Source organism: Saccostrea cucullata, unplaced genomic scaffold (assembly GCF_032062105.1).
Source record: "Saccostrea cucullata isolate Sc308-1 unplaced genomic scaffold, CSIRO_AGI_Scuc_v1 ctg3499, whole genome shotgun sequence".
Classification (NCBI taxonomy): domain Eukaryota; kingdom Metazoa; phylum Mollusca; class Bivalvia; order Ostreida; family Ostreidae; genus Saccostrea; species Saccostrea cuccullata.
The window spans coordinates 22,269-39,318 of NW_026932928.1; the positions used below are offsets into that span (position 1 = coordinate 22,269).

The window sequence follows — 17,050 nt, forward strand, 5'->3', positions numbered from 1 at the left end:
AACAACTTTCAGGACACCGCGAATAATGTGCGGTTTGCACCAAAACGTTTCATTTTATTTTGATTCTTTGCAAAATAACTTTAATGAACAACATTATCAATAAATATTTTGAAGATAAGTCGTTATAATGTTGATCTCTTTCTCATGATTTTTTTTATGTACATATTCACTACCGTGCAGTTATTAATCATGACATGTGAATGATTTTTGAAATACATTACTGATACATATGTCGCCGATTTGTAGCTGAAATATTGCCGATTCGGCGTAAAACATTCAATCAAAAAATCTGGTACATATGCGGTGTATAAAATGATTAAAAGGTCCTCATTGAGTTTTTAATTAAATATTCCTGTTTGTGAATTTAGAAAACTTCACAAAAATGAACCTGTTCGTATTGATCCCAGGTTGTTCATATGACTCGCGAGCCGGTGAATAACGAGGTCAACCGATCAATCTGGTATACTGTATACAGGGTTATTTTCGCCCTTTCACACTTGCGAACAATTTTGCCCCGTTTTAAATTAGCCCTGCCAAAGTTAAGTTTAAGTACTTATACTGTATTATATGAATTCGTCCCGTTTTAAATTCGCCCGAATGAGGCTAGGGCGAAACAAAATACGGGGGCGAAAATTTCACTTATACAGTATTCCCTTCCATTGATTTTCAGAGCATAATTATACCCGTTTTTGGAGAGGTACATGTAGTCGAACAAACTATTTAATTTCACTGTCAGCATTTCTTAATTTTGTTTATACGCTTTTACAGTTGAGTACCAGTTCGAAGGTTTGAAACCCTTTTACGGGGAAAATAAATCATGAATGAATGTCAAAATATTTTCAAGTAACAACCCCCCCCCTCCTCTATTTAAAAAAACGATCGATTGTCTTAATCATTGAGAACCTTAAGTTGCATTAAATTATGATGTGTTTTTAAATTTTAATGCACTTTCTAGGAACGTACATGTATTCATCTATTTTTTTTAATCCTTTTCCCGGAAAGGGGCGTGTGTTTAATTTGGTTAATATTATACTTGCATGTTTTAATTCATGCGCTTTTCTGATATTTAAATATAAAATAAAATTTATATAGATACATTATAATAGTTTTTAACAATCTTAGAAAGAATCTATTGGAGATGGACTTATGAGATTCCCTCTTTTTGTTCCTTTATCACAAAATACTTAAATGTGGGAACAGCGGTATAGAAGCAAATCTACAAATGTCCTAGCTGGTAAGCCCCATCTTAAAAAAATTAAGACCCTCGAATAAGAGGCTCGATATTTTGAGTCCGAAGTTTATTCAACATAATACAAAACAGCCACGTAGCATCGTTTTTGAAAGCGGGGGGGGGGGGGGGGGGGGGGGCTGAGAAAAAAATAGCTACCTGAAAAGTTGACAAAAAAAAAAGGGGGTGACTCAGGAAAAGTTGCCCAAAGTTGACAGTCCTATTTCGTGGGGGGGGGGGGGGAGCTTACTTTTTCAATGCCAATTTTTTCCCGTACCAAGTGCCTGCAGTAGGAGTAAAACCTTAAGGAGTGGATCTCATCTTTTCAAAGAAGCGGTAACTGGCACCACTGGCACCCCAGTGTTAGTCAGGGATGGGAGTGAAAATATGTTTGATAAGAAGTAACTGACCCTTTGAATTTACTAGTGGGCTCTCAGAAAATATACTTTCAGAATGGCAGACTTTAGGCCTATAATATATTATACCATTATAGATCCATTATTTCCGAATACTTACAATCAACATACCCGACTTTAATATCACATGTCTAGTTGCTACGTGTATATGTCATGGTCCAAAGAGCTATTTATGTATTAAAAAAGGATGAATCCTCCTGAATAGACAAAGTGTATATCTCTCTTTACAGGATAATTTGTGCAAACATCTAATTTGCCCGAACAAATATCTAATTTGTCCGAACGAATTTCTAATTTGTCCGAACAAATATCTAATTTGTCCGAACAAATAACTTATCTGTCCGAACAAATTTCTAATTCGTCCGAACGAATTTCTAATTTGTCCGAACGAATATCTAATTTGTCCGAACGAATATCTAATTCGTCCGAACAAATAACTAATTCGTCCGAACGAATTTCTAATTTGTCCGAACGAATTTCTAATTTGTCCGAACGAATATCTAATTCGTCCGAACAAATAACTTATTTGTCCGAACGAATTTCTAATTTGTCCGAACGAATATCTAATTCGTCCGAACAAATAACTTATTTGTCCGAACGAATTTCTAATTCGTCCGAACGAATATCTAATTCGTCCGAACAAATAACTAATTCGTCCGAACGAATTTCTAATTCGTCCGAACGAATTTCTAATTTGTCCGAACGAATATCTAATTCGTCCGAACGAATTTCTAATTTGTCCGAACAAATAAAAATATTTTTTTACTTGGCCCTCCAGCGGCGCCGTAACTGACTGAAATATTGAGAAATTTTAAGTTTAACTTTCACTTTCATAGATCTATGCGTAAAACACAAGAGGATCGACTCTCATAATTTTGTTTGGCAATCTATTAGATTACATGTACGTGATTGGACTGTAGAAAATATACATTTAAAAAAAAAAAGCTGAATAATATGCCTTACCCTTTTTCTCAGTATTTCAGGTCATGTTTTTAATTATTTATTTCATAATTTGAAATCTGAAAAGTACACACTTTAACTATTCATAAATTACAGATTTAACATGTATATATCTAGTCTAAATTGCCTTTATACTAGTACTCATATATTTATGGTTTCATTGCCCCCTCCCCCTTTCCTTCTAATATATTTTAACAAATTAGGACATAATTAAGGAAAGAAAATGCTTATGTAGTTGAGCATTTAAAAAAAAAGGATAATTGGTACTCATTTTTTACATTCAAATACCATACTTTACAAAATCCTTACGGCGCGTTCATTGATAAAAACGCAAACCCCTGCCCCTTAATGCTGTCTCTTGGTCGCTGTTTTGAAGGCAAAGGTTGGACAAGTAATTAACATCAATTATCAAAAAATATAAATTAATGGGAACTAAAATATTTTTTGTTGTTGCTGGTTTTGAAAGATTTGGGCTGAACTTAAGCGGTAAAATTAAAAGTGAATTTTTCTTTATAAAAGACCTGTCAATTATTTGTGATGTTTTCTCTAAGTTAGCGAATCATAGGGCTATTTGAACTCCATTGACATATTTTTAATAAATATCAGAAAAGAATGAACTGAACTTTTTAATAAAAAAAATATATATTTTACAACAAATTAAGCACATATATAAATCAAAACGGCAATACAATACCAAGTTATTGCGTATAAGTAATTCATGTTTTTATTACGTCGCTATAACGTCGACGTAGCTACAAGAGGAAATTTTATAAAGTACGACGTCAGCTGTAAAAATAATGCATACTTTGAATACCTGTAAATCCGTAACGGAGCAAGATACACCTGTAATATTTACAGGTTATATTCACCTAAGGTTCTACATTATTTTTCAAGTAAAAAGTCATTTTCGAACATTTTTGACATAAGGGGGGTTTTTGCTTGGAACGGCTCAGATGGCAATAGGTCACCTGAGTTTACTCAGGTGACCTAAAAAAAGTCATTTGTTTTTATTTAAAAATTTACTAGAAACATGTCCATAAGACATATACATAAATGTCCCACCCAGTGTAAATTAGTAATGGAACATGAAAAATCTTCAATAGTTTCTTTAAAATTGAAATATTAAAAAATGGATATACATTTATAGATGATAAATTCTTAGCAATTATATAAGTGCATAAACTTACATCAAAGTACATGTATATTAAATGGTTTCTTTAAAACTGAGCTAAACACTAATTTAAAAAAAAAGAGAGGTCAATGTTTAAGCAAAGGTCAAGGTAAAAACATGTTTGATGCAGTTGAATTGCTCTATCAGCAAAGGAAGTTTGATTAAAATATATTGAATAGTTTCTTTGAAACTGAGCTAAACGGAAGTCGGATATGACAAACTCAATATGCTCCGGCTATTTTCATGGCGAGGCATAAAAATCTTCTCTGACCAAAATGAAAAAAAATCTCGAGAACTATAAGAACACGTGTCAATTATTGTGACCACCACTGAATAATTGGATTTTCATCTTCAATTGGCTTGATCATGTCCCATGCCATTGGCTGAGTAATATCACGTGGTATTATATACGGTCTGCCCGCGTTCTTGTATGCACATCTAATTCTGTCCCTTTCTGTCGTGGGGTTTTTGTAGTTTGTCTCTGAACTGCTTGGCGATAAATCATGGAGAGCAAAACTCAACTCTGGCTGAAGTAAAATGAAGCAGTTCTCACAACCAAACGCATATCTACTGTTTGTTTCTGGATAAAACGGTCCAAATGTTGTTATGAAAAATGTCACATTATTGAACTCGAAAACCCATCCTCGTTTTGCAACATAGGATTTGTTCATACATCTCACTCCCTTCGGGTCGTTGTCTGATATCACTTTGAGTATTCTTCTGAAGGTCTTGGCAAAAACCTGGCAAAAACAGTTTTTTTTTAAATATTTAACTAATTATTAATATATTCTTGCTGTGATTTTACCAATTATTGACCTGTAATCGCTCAATGAGATTAGTGTGTCTACAAACATGAATTGTAGGACAATTCTAACCAAAGATTATGATCACCTTGATTAATTTGCACCATAGAAGAGAATTATTCAAACCTGTATGTCCTTCCGATGGAATTCATCTGGTACCTCGATCAGAAAACCGTCAAGTTTATACTGACGACAGACAAGTGTGAAGTGCAATAAGGAAGGTAAAATTCTACAAGGAAAATTAATGTTTATAATTCACAATTCAGATCTCTAACAAACAACTTTCTTGTTTATACGTATATTGACACATGAATAATTGTGTTTCAATTACTAGTAACTTGTATACATGACTGTTTCTTATCGTTTTTCTTCCCCCTATCCACTTTATAATTGCCTTGCTACAATATCCAATATATGGCGTTTGTGAGTGTCGTGTAAAACAATGTGCAAGTGATGTAACTCCTGCTTTCTCAATCTTACCTGAATGTATTTTCTTCTGTAAAAAAAGTTAAGAACAAAATGAATACATATCGTATTTCACAGAAAACGCTTTCAAATTCAAAATATTTACTTTGCAGTACAAATGATTGTAGGGTGTTTGTTATATATATGCTTGTTAGAATGTAGTAATATGACCATATAAAATCAAAGAAATTGAATGATATCTAATTCTCACTTCATTACTTGCTTTTAAATAATTACCTAAACTTAAGTCTTCATCCCATTCTTGGTTTCCCCAAAGTTTGGCTCTTCTGGCAAATATACACTCTGTGTTTTCTTGAATGGGTCTAAAATTTTCTATGGCAGGGACCTTGGAAGCATCATATGTCACGAAGTTAAACACAGCCCTGTGTATACTCTTCCTCAGTTCTTCTTCGTCCACCAGGGGGTAAAGTTCATTGACGATTTGTCTTGTGGTTTTATGATCGTCTTCGTGTAAGGAACTGGAATTCTTTGACGGAGAAAGTTCACACAGGGAAACTGGAAATTATTTAAATAAAGAATATACAGTATTTTCATCCTGTAAATGTTTTCATTGAAATTTCACAACTAATTACTTTGTATACAAATAATACAAAGCACTAAAAAAGATAATATTTGGGGTTTTTTCATACATGTACCGTTACCTGACTAGTTTATTACCTGCAATAATATATGTAACCCCCCCCCCCCCTTTTGGGAAGAAGGGGGGGTCAGATTAAAAAAAAATCGGGGAGGGCTACATTATTGCAGCTATTATTTATATACTTGTTCATAAACATCACAACTATTGCATTTATACATGTCATATTTAAATAAGTAACGAATCACGGACCTACATGTATATACTAAATATATCTATATAAGTACCTGATTAAATGAAATAATAGTCAATTTCCCACTGAAGTATAAACAATTACGCTTTTTATATACCTGTATACTTACCCAAGAATAAAACTAGCGATGTCAGTGATTGCCACGAAACTGTTACGGTGAAAGTGGAAAACAAGAAAATACCCAGGCAAAGAAAACGAACAATAACACGAAATTTCACCATCTTTTAATATTTGGTCGTTATTCGTTGCCACAGTGGCAAATGATTCCTTGAGAAAACTGGCCTACTAAAAATCGATCCACATGTAAACACGAAACTGAAAGTGACGATATACAGAACACGTTGTTTTTGTTTACGTGTTGCTAGCTTCCGGGTTACTCCTACCAGAAATACAATTTGGAGCTTGTCGCAAAATATATGGAGGCCCATATCTGTCATATATTAAATCGTTGATTGATGTATAAAACATTGCTATTCATTTTTATGTAGTAGCTGCAGATATCAACGCTTAGACATCATCACATAGAATATTTTGAAAATGTGTGACTTATAGCAGGGACCTATATACTAATTTAGTCCATTTTTAGTAATTTAAGTGTCATTTTTCCTTCAGTTTTACATTTTCCATTTTATATTAAATGATTCAAAGCTAATTAAATCATTGATGGTAAATTCTGTTTGACAGATACAATAAGGATTCTTGGAGCGGGTGTTAATAATGCAATGTACTCCCAATACTTTATTTTCAAAAACAAGCATAGTTCAAATAAAAAGTAACACTTAACTCACTGTTGACACAAAATTTATATACATACACAGCTATAAAAAAAATACACACATATGACACAAATATGTACAAAATAATAATATACTAAGGACATTGGCAGTAACCTAAATATCATGAGCAGCTAAAATCAATAATTTAATTGAGAGTGAATTTTTCATATTGTGCCAAACAATCACTTTCTCGTACCAAAGTGTCAAATATGGTAAAGATGGCATCATTATATATTCATGAACTAGCCTCCTTCAGTACAGAATTTTATATGTATTAGTGCACACTGCATGTGAAATATATGGACACGTTTTAGCAAAAAGTCATCTGAATGACTCAGGTCACCTTTAAATACAGTGTATAAAACTGCAATTTGTCATACTTTGAACACATTGAATAATCTTTGACAGTAAATATAGTTAACAATATCACAGTGGCTTTTTGGATTTCTTCTTCACACCTTTTGGAGGTCCAAAAATCTTGAATGTTGTTCTATGAAATCAGAAAAAAATGTACAATGTACTTACAGCCATTTACAGACACATTGACTAAACTATGTCATTATATTATTACCAGTTTATTTTATGAAGTTATATTTTCTATATCTGTATTCTATATCTGTCGATGAAGCATCATTTAGATTTTATTATAATCACAAAATGATTAACATAACAAATGAATATAAATATTTGAGTGTTGTGTTTAGATCTGATGGGAAAATGAAATTTGCTGCTGAACAGCTATCAGAACGTGCTAGAAAAGCATATTACGCTATTAAATCAAACTTTCCTGCAAATGTTAATTTTTCTGCTGAAATTATTTTGAAATTATATCAGTCAATGATAATACCAATTATAACATATGGATCTGAAATATGGATAACTGACTTTAAATGTGATTTAATGTCTTCAGACCAGTTTCCTTTTGAAAAAAACACAGCACTTGATATTTAAAGATATACTAGGGGTACATAGAAAGGCATCTGCATTCAAATCTTGCTGTTTTATGTGAGTTGGGTCGTTTTCCTTTGTATTATTTATGTTATGAATATATGTTAAAATATTATATGAGACTGAAGGAAATGGAATGCAAACATGATTATAACAATTATTTAGTGGTTTCTGCATTTAAAAAAGACAAAAATCTTGTATCTAAAATATCTTGGCAAAAGAAACTGTCTTCATTATTATTACAAAAATTAAATATTAGTTCTTTAGAAATATCTCACATAACTTTGAAAAACAAATTACAAGAGCATTACCAAAACAAGATATATATGAACAACTAAAAAATGTTAGCAAATCAGACTCTGGAAAGTTAGCATTTTATAGCAAAATTGTGAATCAAGATGAATACAAACTGCAAAGTTATTTAAAATTACCACTGAAAAAAAGTTGTAGATCTTTATTAACAAAATTAAGGATCAGTGCCCACCCACTGTATATTGAAAACCTAGAGAAAAACGTTTATGTTATTCATGTAAATTGTTTGTTGAAGACGAAAAACATTTTGTTCTTTATTGTCCAAAGTATGATCAATATAGATGCAACTATAATGATATATTTAATGTAAATTCATATACTAGTGATAACCCCATTAGAAAAACTGTCAATCCTACAAATATTTCAACTGCAAGAAGGATATGTTGTTTCTTGAAAAAGTGCTTTGACGTCAGAAAAGAAAGTCAAAAATGAATATCAATATTGAGAAATGCACAATTTTGTTCACCTCATATTTTTCACTTTGTATATGCTTGTATTAATTGTGTTAATTTATGCTATGTTATTCATGTTCATGACTGTATGCCGACATAGTAATAGTATCCATTCACGTCATTAACCGTCGGGTGGCGCTGCGGTTTTAGAGGTGGTTACGCAAACGTTTGAATTTGTCAAGCGCTTGACTAGTGTAAACAAATGGTAGCGTGGCGAGACATGTGGTTTCTCCTGGACGTATACCTCCAAATTAATTAATTTGTAAAGAATGTCAACCCTCTGTGGTGTGCCAGGATGTTGTAGAGGATGCGGACACTCATTATTTTCAGATCCAGACATTTGTTTGAGACGAAAAGTGACGCTAAATCGGTCATGAAGATGATCAGCTGACTTGGTAAACACGATGTTTATACCAGAATTTTGGAGTCGGCGATATTAAGGATTAGATTTTTGGTAAAATATTGATTTTGATTAATTTTAATTAGTATTTTACGAAGTATATGTCATTAAATCGTATAGATTTAACTATAAAAATGAGTTACTATATATAGTATAAAACATATTGACTTTGTGACTTTTTAACTTTTTCTTAAATGGAAAAAAGTAACTCCCTTTTTATTTTTTTTTTTCATCAAAGGACATTTGAACTATTTATATTAATAGTGTCTTAATAGCTTGACACATGGCAATTAATATTATTTAAAATATTATTTAAAAAGTTGGAAATTTAATTAAAATGTCTAAAGCTTTTGTTGCTTTGTGATTTTGTTGTTAAACAGACAGACACAGCACTGGTAAATGTAATAGGATTAATTCTGATTAATTTAATGTACAGTGGCAGTTTTCTTTTAAAAATGTACAAATAGAGTGTATGATGTGTTTATGTCCCCATACAATTAACTTGATTTGTTAGCAAATGGAATAACTTCAATAAGTACTGCAATTTATGATTTTAGTTCAATGTTTAATTTTATTATATATTTTAAATTTCAACACGAGAAATAATGAGATATTTTTCCCCGCTTGATTAGTACGAGTAGGGTCTTTGGTTTTCCCTGGATAAATATTGATTATATAATATTCTACTTTAACTCAATACAATAACAAAACAAAAATAATATTTGCACAGTTCCTTATTACAGGAGACAAGAGTAGACTAAAAAAGGATGCAGTAAACTTGACATCCAGTTTTGGACTTTAAAACTCCAGCAATACAAGTCCAACAGCTCCGTGGCTGCAGTCAAGACACGAAGTATGTACAAAGAATGTCAAGAGTGTACTAAAGTGTGCCATGGAGTTTAGACAGTATCCCCAGTGATAACTAAGTCACTCGGATGTTTCTTCAGATCAGCCATATTCTTTAACAATTTTATATGAAAAATTCAAATGCAAGCATTTAATTGATGAAATTCTGTCCGAATGATTCTTTCTCATATACATATTGTAGAAGCTATTAGCATGATTAGGCTATTAAGTGAGATGTGCTTAGAAGATGTTCAACTATTACTTTTTAAATTTCAGAACACAAGTATATAGTTTTACGAATTTTTGACACATTTAATATAGAAAAATTTAAAAAAACTTTGAAAAAGAATTAAAAATGATTGTACATGTATTATGAATTCTGTGGAATATTTTTAATCAAGTTAATTTGTGGGGTTCAATGTTCATGGACAAGAAAAATTGTTCATGGGTATGTAATTTTGTGGATTTTAACTCATTGATAATGTAGATTCAATCAATATGTTAACAAAATCCATGGGAAGAGACTGCAAAACAAGCATTGATTTCCAAGAATATTGTACTTGCATGCTCAAATTTAAGTACGAAAGGAATAAATATGTATAAATATTTAATACAATCTTTTTTGTTTTATTTATTTACAGCCATGAATAAAATAAGCAAAATCGTTAACAGAAAAAAGTTCAAGCTTTGGAAAAATACTGTACATGTACATAACTTGGTGTTTTCAAAATTTAGCGCAATCAATGGATATGGTTGTTGGTATAATCTTGAATTAATGCTACAAATATTTGTGTCATATATTCTATTTATAAATGAATTTTTAGTGGTATTTATGAATTAGCACAAAATCGTGTGATCAAAAACAACTAAAATATGAAGCTCGCTATTTTAAGTACACATACAGTAAATTCCTTTCAATGTCAATTTTTGTACAAACAAATATTAAAATGTTATGTCTGTGCATTCTTTCATTTCACAAATTAATTTCTCTTGCCAGGGATTGTTTGAGTACATCAGCTTCTTTTCTCTTTCAGTTTTTGGTGGAATCCCTTCAAATAAGAATGAGTAGCAATTAGTATAGAGTAATTAGCATTATCATGACTGCACTTGTTTTTTGGTAAATTAAATTGTCTATAAATATTTTTAATTTTTTAAATAAAATTGATCTACTTCTCAAATTAAAATACAATTCTTAATCAACTTAATTGTAAGTTTGTGAAAAGCCTGAAGATGCTGCATACAAGATTATTGTACCGGTATTCTATTAGAGAATTTTCCAAGCATGAGCATACCTAGTCTATGTGTGTACAGGCTGAATGTTGCCCCATATTTCCAGCAGAACATTTTCTCTGTGATGTATAGGACTGCCAAACATCTCAACACTTTGTCTTAGGTTGTAATACACCTAGTGATAATAAAAAGAAATGCATTTTTTTTAAGAATTAAAATTGGAAGCATTGAAGCATTGCTTAGGCCAAAATAAAATTATAGTTTGTTTGGAATTGCCTCCCTTCTCATTGAAATGCCCCCTCCTGAAAAAATTTTATTGACCAAAAGTAGGAAGATTTTTTTATATTTAATCAATTTTTTTTTTTTGCCCATTACATGTATCACATGCACCATACAAAACACTGATATATAGTGTCTGATCTATGTAAAATTAGGTTTTCAATTAAAAAAAAAGTAATTTCCCTCCCTCCCTCCTGTGTCTGAAACCCTTCAGGTGGCAATTCCAAACAAACAATTTTTTAAGGATGGCCTAGCTTAGGTGTAATTTATGAGTACTTTCTATTATTAAAAAAAATACAAATGCAATTACATACCAGTTCATCTTTTTCCCTGACAGCACTGACAATAGGATGGATGCCATTTCATGAATTAGATGGGGAAAAATAGAATTTTTATGTAACATGTACCATCCAGCCATAATAAAGCTCCCTGTAAGCTTTGACTTCTTATTTTACCTGCTGATCTCCTAAATAAAATGAAATGAAAAAAATATATTCTTAAATAACTGAAAAATAACCAATTTACTCAGTATAGGCTTTTATTTAGGAACAAATATACAGTCAGCCTTTAAGTGAGGTCAATCCATAGTCCTGATAATAAATTCTTTTTTTCAGAGGACTGTAAAATTAGTTATGTTTTTTGTATTTAGTTGTACAATAACAGCTACTACATGTATATATTCCTTTTATTTATTTTTACATGCAGCAGGTTTTATTTAATTACTGAGTATATCTTTCCGACTTAGTGAAATTGTAAATGTAAACTAAGTTGTCGAGGGTCACATTATAGAAACACAAATACCGGTACTGTACAAAATGGACCTAGCAAATGATAACTTTAAAATATTTGTACTCATTTTTACCTTTATTATAACAAAGATGTAATGCTCTAAGTATACAAGTAGCTACTGACTATGAAAAAAATATGTACAGAACAAATAAATTTCACAATTATTCATATGCACTATATAGTACAAGGGCACATATCAAATCTATGTTTGTTTGTTGTCTAATTTCCCTCTTAAGAATTTTTTACTCATACGGAGACACCATCATTTGCTGATGGCAGATTGCAAATATACCTATTCTCGGCACTCTGGGCCATTGAGCAGGGATGGATCTTTTTAGTGCGAACACTTACTGCAAAACAGGACCATGGTTTAGACGGTCTCATCTGTAGGACATGTAATGCAGTGGATTTGAACCTGCGACATTAGGTTCAGCTCTTAGCTTTGGCGACTGTAGACAAGGCAGACACTCTAACCACTGCGAAATGTGGGCGACTTACATCAAAGCGTACCAGTCTCAATTTTTTTTTTTATTTAAAAAAACAAACAAATGAGGCTGATTGGAAATCAATTATATTTATCCAATATCAATGAATGGTCATTTAATGTATCTCTATGTAGGATCTGGAGAGTCTTTTGGTGAGGGTTGAAATATGATGTTTGTGATTGTTTTAGTTTTGTTTATTATCATTAATTTTTTAAGTGAACTAAAATAAAATGAATGTTCAGTTTGTATTTGCCTTGCAATGAATATTACGTTGCACTTAATTACCCTGATGATCATTTGGGACGTTGCTCTTTTAACAGTATGTAACCAGTGTAGATCTACATAACCTAGCTGTGCAATGATTGTCATGTAAAAAAAAAACAAAAAACAAAAAAAACCCAAAATATCGCCATGAGTATTCATATCATATACTAATTCCATTTGAATCTAGTGTTTGTGTAAGTGGTAAAGATGATAATACATCTGACAACCTACAAAAACGTCGATTGTAAACTCACTGCTTTGTCGTTGTACTATCTTCGTCACATAGGCATGTTACACTCGATAATTCTTAGAAAGTTTCCATAAATGTATATTATTTACAAACAATAATTACCCAAGATTCGGATAAACCTTTCTCCCGGTTGTGACAGCTCGATTAAAGATCGATTCAGCCCCTCCGTTTGGCTCCAAGTTCGAGGACACGTCCATTTGTTTACATTGTTGTGTTAAAGCGTTTACGTAACCACCTCTAGTACACCAGCGACACCTGACGTCATAAATATGACGAATGAGTCCTATTGTCAATAAAGTGAATTGAATTGAATATACATTAAAAAATACAAATTCAGTATATTTTTTTTTTTATTACACAGCAGTTTTTTTAAATAATTTAAAAAGAAGGAAGTGAGTACTTACTGACAAGTTCCGCATATTGGACTGAATGCACAAAATACTGAAAAATTAACATAAAAAAAATTACTTAGGAAAAAAAATTAAAAAGTATGTTAAAAAATTCTAAAATCATTCACATTTTTACTTGAAGTTACATATAAGAAAGTGAAAAGACGTTAAAAGAAATCATGATATGATATGAACATAATTCAAACCCACTAGAAAGACAGACGGAGCACACATATCCAATGTCTATGAGATTTCTATGGCAGAAACAGGCAGCTCTGTAGTCCACTTGGACTTTTGGGGGTAAGGTCAGTTTAGATCTTTCCAGGGGGTCTGGGAGGAATACCCACTAAAGTAAAAAAGATGTCTTGTCTTAAATGTACAACTAACATTAACACAAACAATTAAATACATATTCTTGTAGAAGGTTTACTAATTGTCTTTTAAATTACAAACACAAGCTTAAACAAATTTGTTTTTTAATCAAATTCAAATACTCCAGACTTTACAAAAATGGATGCTTGATTAAAAAGCAAAATACAGTAAAACTTGGTTATACTGAAGTCACTGGGACCTATGATAATACACATGTACTTCACCATATCAGTAATTTATTATTACTAAATTCATTAAATTATATACATGTATCTGGGGATCCAAGATAACTATGCTATATCCATGAATTCGCAATACACGTGTTTGTTCTAAACAAGTTTTACTGTAATCTGATGTAACTTTTTTTTTCTTTACAAACCAGTAGGTACTGCAGTAGTCCTTTCATCTGAGGAATCTTCAGATAAATGCCTCCCGTTATATCACATGCCTACAATACAAGTATTATAATAACGACATCAACTAATTCTAACTTCTGTTACTTGCTTCTGTAGTATATGGCAATCAATAAAACAGCTGATTTAATGAAAACAAAACACAGAGATTTTCTTTGCTTTTAAATAATTTGCACACTAGTCTATTCTTGTGAACTGTCTTTTATTGCTTTCAATACATCTTATATTTTTATCATTTAAAAAAAATTAATAATCAAAAATTTTACTTTTAAATACTGTGGAATAATCACTGTTCGCAGGGGATCAATATTTTCGTGGGTAACCCCTTGCATGTACCAGAAAGTTTAGGTCCCCACACGTTTATTTTGTAAACATATTGATTCATAGAATCTACTATAATATATAAATTAGTAACCCACAAAAATATGTTCCAACAAACAAGTTTTAGTTTTGCTTAATTGCCTGTCCACACATGTTGACCCAACTAAAATGATTCCACAGTAATGACAATATTGTAAAAGAAAATTTTAAATAAAAGTCTTTCACCTGCTGTAACAGACCGGAATCATTGTCCAGAATACAAGCATCAATTACCACATTCTGAAACAAAGAAGTTATATCTATTTTAATATTACATGTATTTATTACTGTAACAGCACAAATATTTATTGGGGGTAATTAAATTTCATTTATTTTGCTGTAAACAAATATCAACGAAATTAAATCCAACATGGAATTCTATACAACTTTATATTGTATAGGGTTACTTTCAAAACAAGGAAATTAAATGCCCAAGAAAATTTTCTTGATAACAAATCAACAAAATTGCATCCCCACGAAAATTTGTGTTTCTACAGTATATACTTGTAAAACATAGTACATTTATCAAATTTTTCATCGCATGATCACACATTTATCTATTGTGATCATACTATATTACAGTACTGTAAACCTAGCTGTTTCTAGGCTGTAAACACTGTATACCTGTTTCTGGGCTGTAAACACAGCATTCATCAAATTCATATACTGCTCTGTGTTGTCCTCAGATCCCTTTATCACCTAATGATAAGAATTTAATTCAGATACTGGTGTTGATGATCACGGTGTTGTTTAGAAATACTTGTACATATGACTAATAGAGTCATAAATCAACAGATCAAATGCATGTGTGCTACAGTACTAGTGGAAGATTTACCAGAATTCGACTTGAAATAATTCCTGATTCCTCATGACTTTTCTCTGTTTTGTTGATATCTTACTTTGTCAAGAAAAACACAATAAAGAATGAAAGACATATATGAACCAATTTATAACTCTTTAGTCTATTTAGTATATAAGTATTGAAGCTTGATAGTAAGTTGAAAATGTGTTTCAACAGCTGATATTTGATAAAGGATACAACACAGTGCCATAGTCATGGCTCCAGCTATCAGAGAGTCTGGGTAGAGCTGTCCATTCATACCTGTCAAGTAAGAAGTAATATCAAGTAGATATCATAAATTAGGTATACCCCGGTAGGCTTCAAGTACAAAGTGTGGAAAGTAACACGCAATAGTCTTAATTCATTGTATATAATATAACAAAAAAGCACAATATCAATATAATAGCAATAACAACTTGGGAAAGGAATTTTACAAGCAGTCAAGTTTTATTCTTGCACACTCAACCCCTATTTGGGGAGGAACCAATGACTACATTAAATTTCCCCTTCTACTAGTATTTCAATTCTCATGGACAACCCTGCACAGGTTATAAGTAACTTACAGTTATCAATAAGACTTTGTATTCCCTCTTTTATTTGTTTGTCAACCTGAGTAAACAATTCGTATTTCCCATCATTCCCTTCTGTTGTACCATTCTCCTCCGACATTCCAGGATTCGATGCTTCATTTTTAGGATACAGAAACACACTACAAAGAAAACCATTCATGATATTTAATGATATAGCTAAAATTCTTTGGGAACTTTTGCAATGTCATTTACCAGCCTTATAAATTAAATTCTTTTTATCATATCTATAAAAGTGTAACAATATGGTTGATGTGATCTTTCTGAATTACATGTACATGTACATGTAATACATGTGTATAACGTACTGAAAAGAAAACAGAAACAAGATGTAATACTTATGTATTCTCTTTTGAATGCTCAATTTCCCCCAATAATAGACATTCTTATCTGCAGAACTATAGCTCTCCAAAAAATTTATTAGACAGGAGGATTACCGTTGGCAGAAACAGAAAGCATTTGTACCTTTGATCTGAATGGGCTGCTAGTATGGCCAGTTTGTTGGAATGGTTCATCATTATGTGTGAATGTGCAAACACCATTACAGAATTCAAACACTCTGTCAATGTCATCTAAAATACAGTAGTGAATACATGATTTTTTTTATCAATAGTGAAACAAATACACATAATTGATCAAACAAATAAAATACTTAACTTCATGAAATATTAAAAAAATTAAAATGGCAAAGAAATTCCTTTAATATTTACCTTTTCTGATATGTATTTATAAATTTTTTTTAAAAGGCAGAGTTTCCAAATACAGAAACGGCAATATCTATGAGTATCACAAAACCAAACCTTCTGCTGAGCCTTGGAATGAGATGATGGTTTCTGACCCCACCATACTGGATTTGTGTCAAGAATGATTATCAACTGACTCTTCACATTTTCTGAAAAAAGTTTTTGTATAATTGGTAAAAAAGAACATGCTTAAAGAATGGTTAAGTTGTCCAGGTATGTAAAATAAGGAGAAACCTACCTGTCATTTTTAAAGCGACTCAAAAGTTTAGACACATGTTTAACTTTCGTTTTGGAGAATTTCATATCAACTCGTTCCATGATTCATTCGGAAAAATTACAACATAGAATGCTTCAAACCTTTATAATAAAAGATTTATAATATATATGGTTTGTTCTAAAAAAAAAAAATAAAGATGAGAT

The 17,050-nt window shown here is 31.5% G+C and overlaps 2 protein-coding genes and 1 long non-coding RNA gene across 3 annotated transcripts; all 3 read right to left on the bottom strand.

The window, feature by feature from the left end:
• Positions 1-4,089: 4,089 nt before the first annotated feature.
• Positions 4,090-6,492, bottom strand: LOC134236552 (uncharacterized). The gene is made up of 5 exons (XM_062718721.1): positions 6,004-6,492; positions 5,281-5,559; positions 5,059-5,074; positions 4,705-4,807; positions 4,090-4,515 (listed from the first exon to the last, which is right to left on the bottom strand). The coding sequence occupies exons 1-5, from the start codon at positions 6,113-6,115 to the stop codon at positions 4,090-4,092; spliced, it is 936 nt and encodes a 311-aa protein (XP_062574705.1). The 5' UTR covers positions 6,116-6,492.
• Positions 6,493-6,678: 186 nt separating this feature from the next.
• LOC134236555 (general transcription factor IIH subunit 3-like) lies at positions 6,679-16,987 on the bottom strand. Its single transcript, XM_062718724.1, has 12 exons — positions 16,869-16,987; positions 16,688-16,779; positions 16,353-16,459; positions 15,864-16,009; positions 15,499-15,561; positions 15,295-15,353; positions 15,084-15,158; positions 14,646-14,699; positions 14,066-14,134; positions 13,525-13,660; positions 13,330-13,366; positions 6,679-7,160 (listed from the first exon to the last, which is right to left on the bottom strand). Exons 1-12 carry the CDS (start codon positions 16,873-16,875, stop codon positions 7,097-7,099), a joined length of 909 nt encoding a protein of 302 aa, XP_062574708.1. The 5' UTR covers positions 16,876-16,987; the 3' UTR covers positions 6,679-7,096.
• LOC134236556 (uncharacterized) lies at positions 10,990-13,112 on the bottom strand. Its single transcript, XR_009985637.1, has 3 exons — positions 13,028-13,112; positions 11,452-11,603; positions 10,990-11,033 (listed from the first exon to the last, which is right to left on the bottom strand). It is a non-coding gene; the product is annotated as an uncharacterized LOC134236556 (long non-coding RNA).
• Positions 16,988-17,050: the final 63 nt, after the last annotated feature.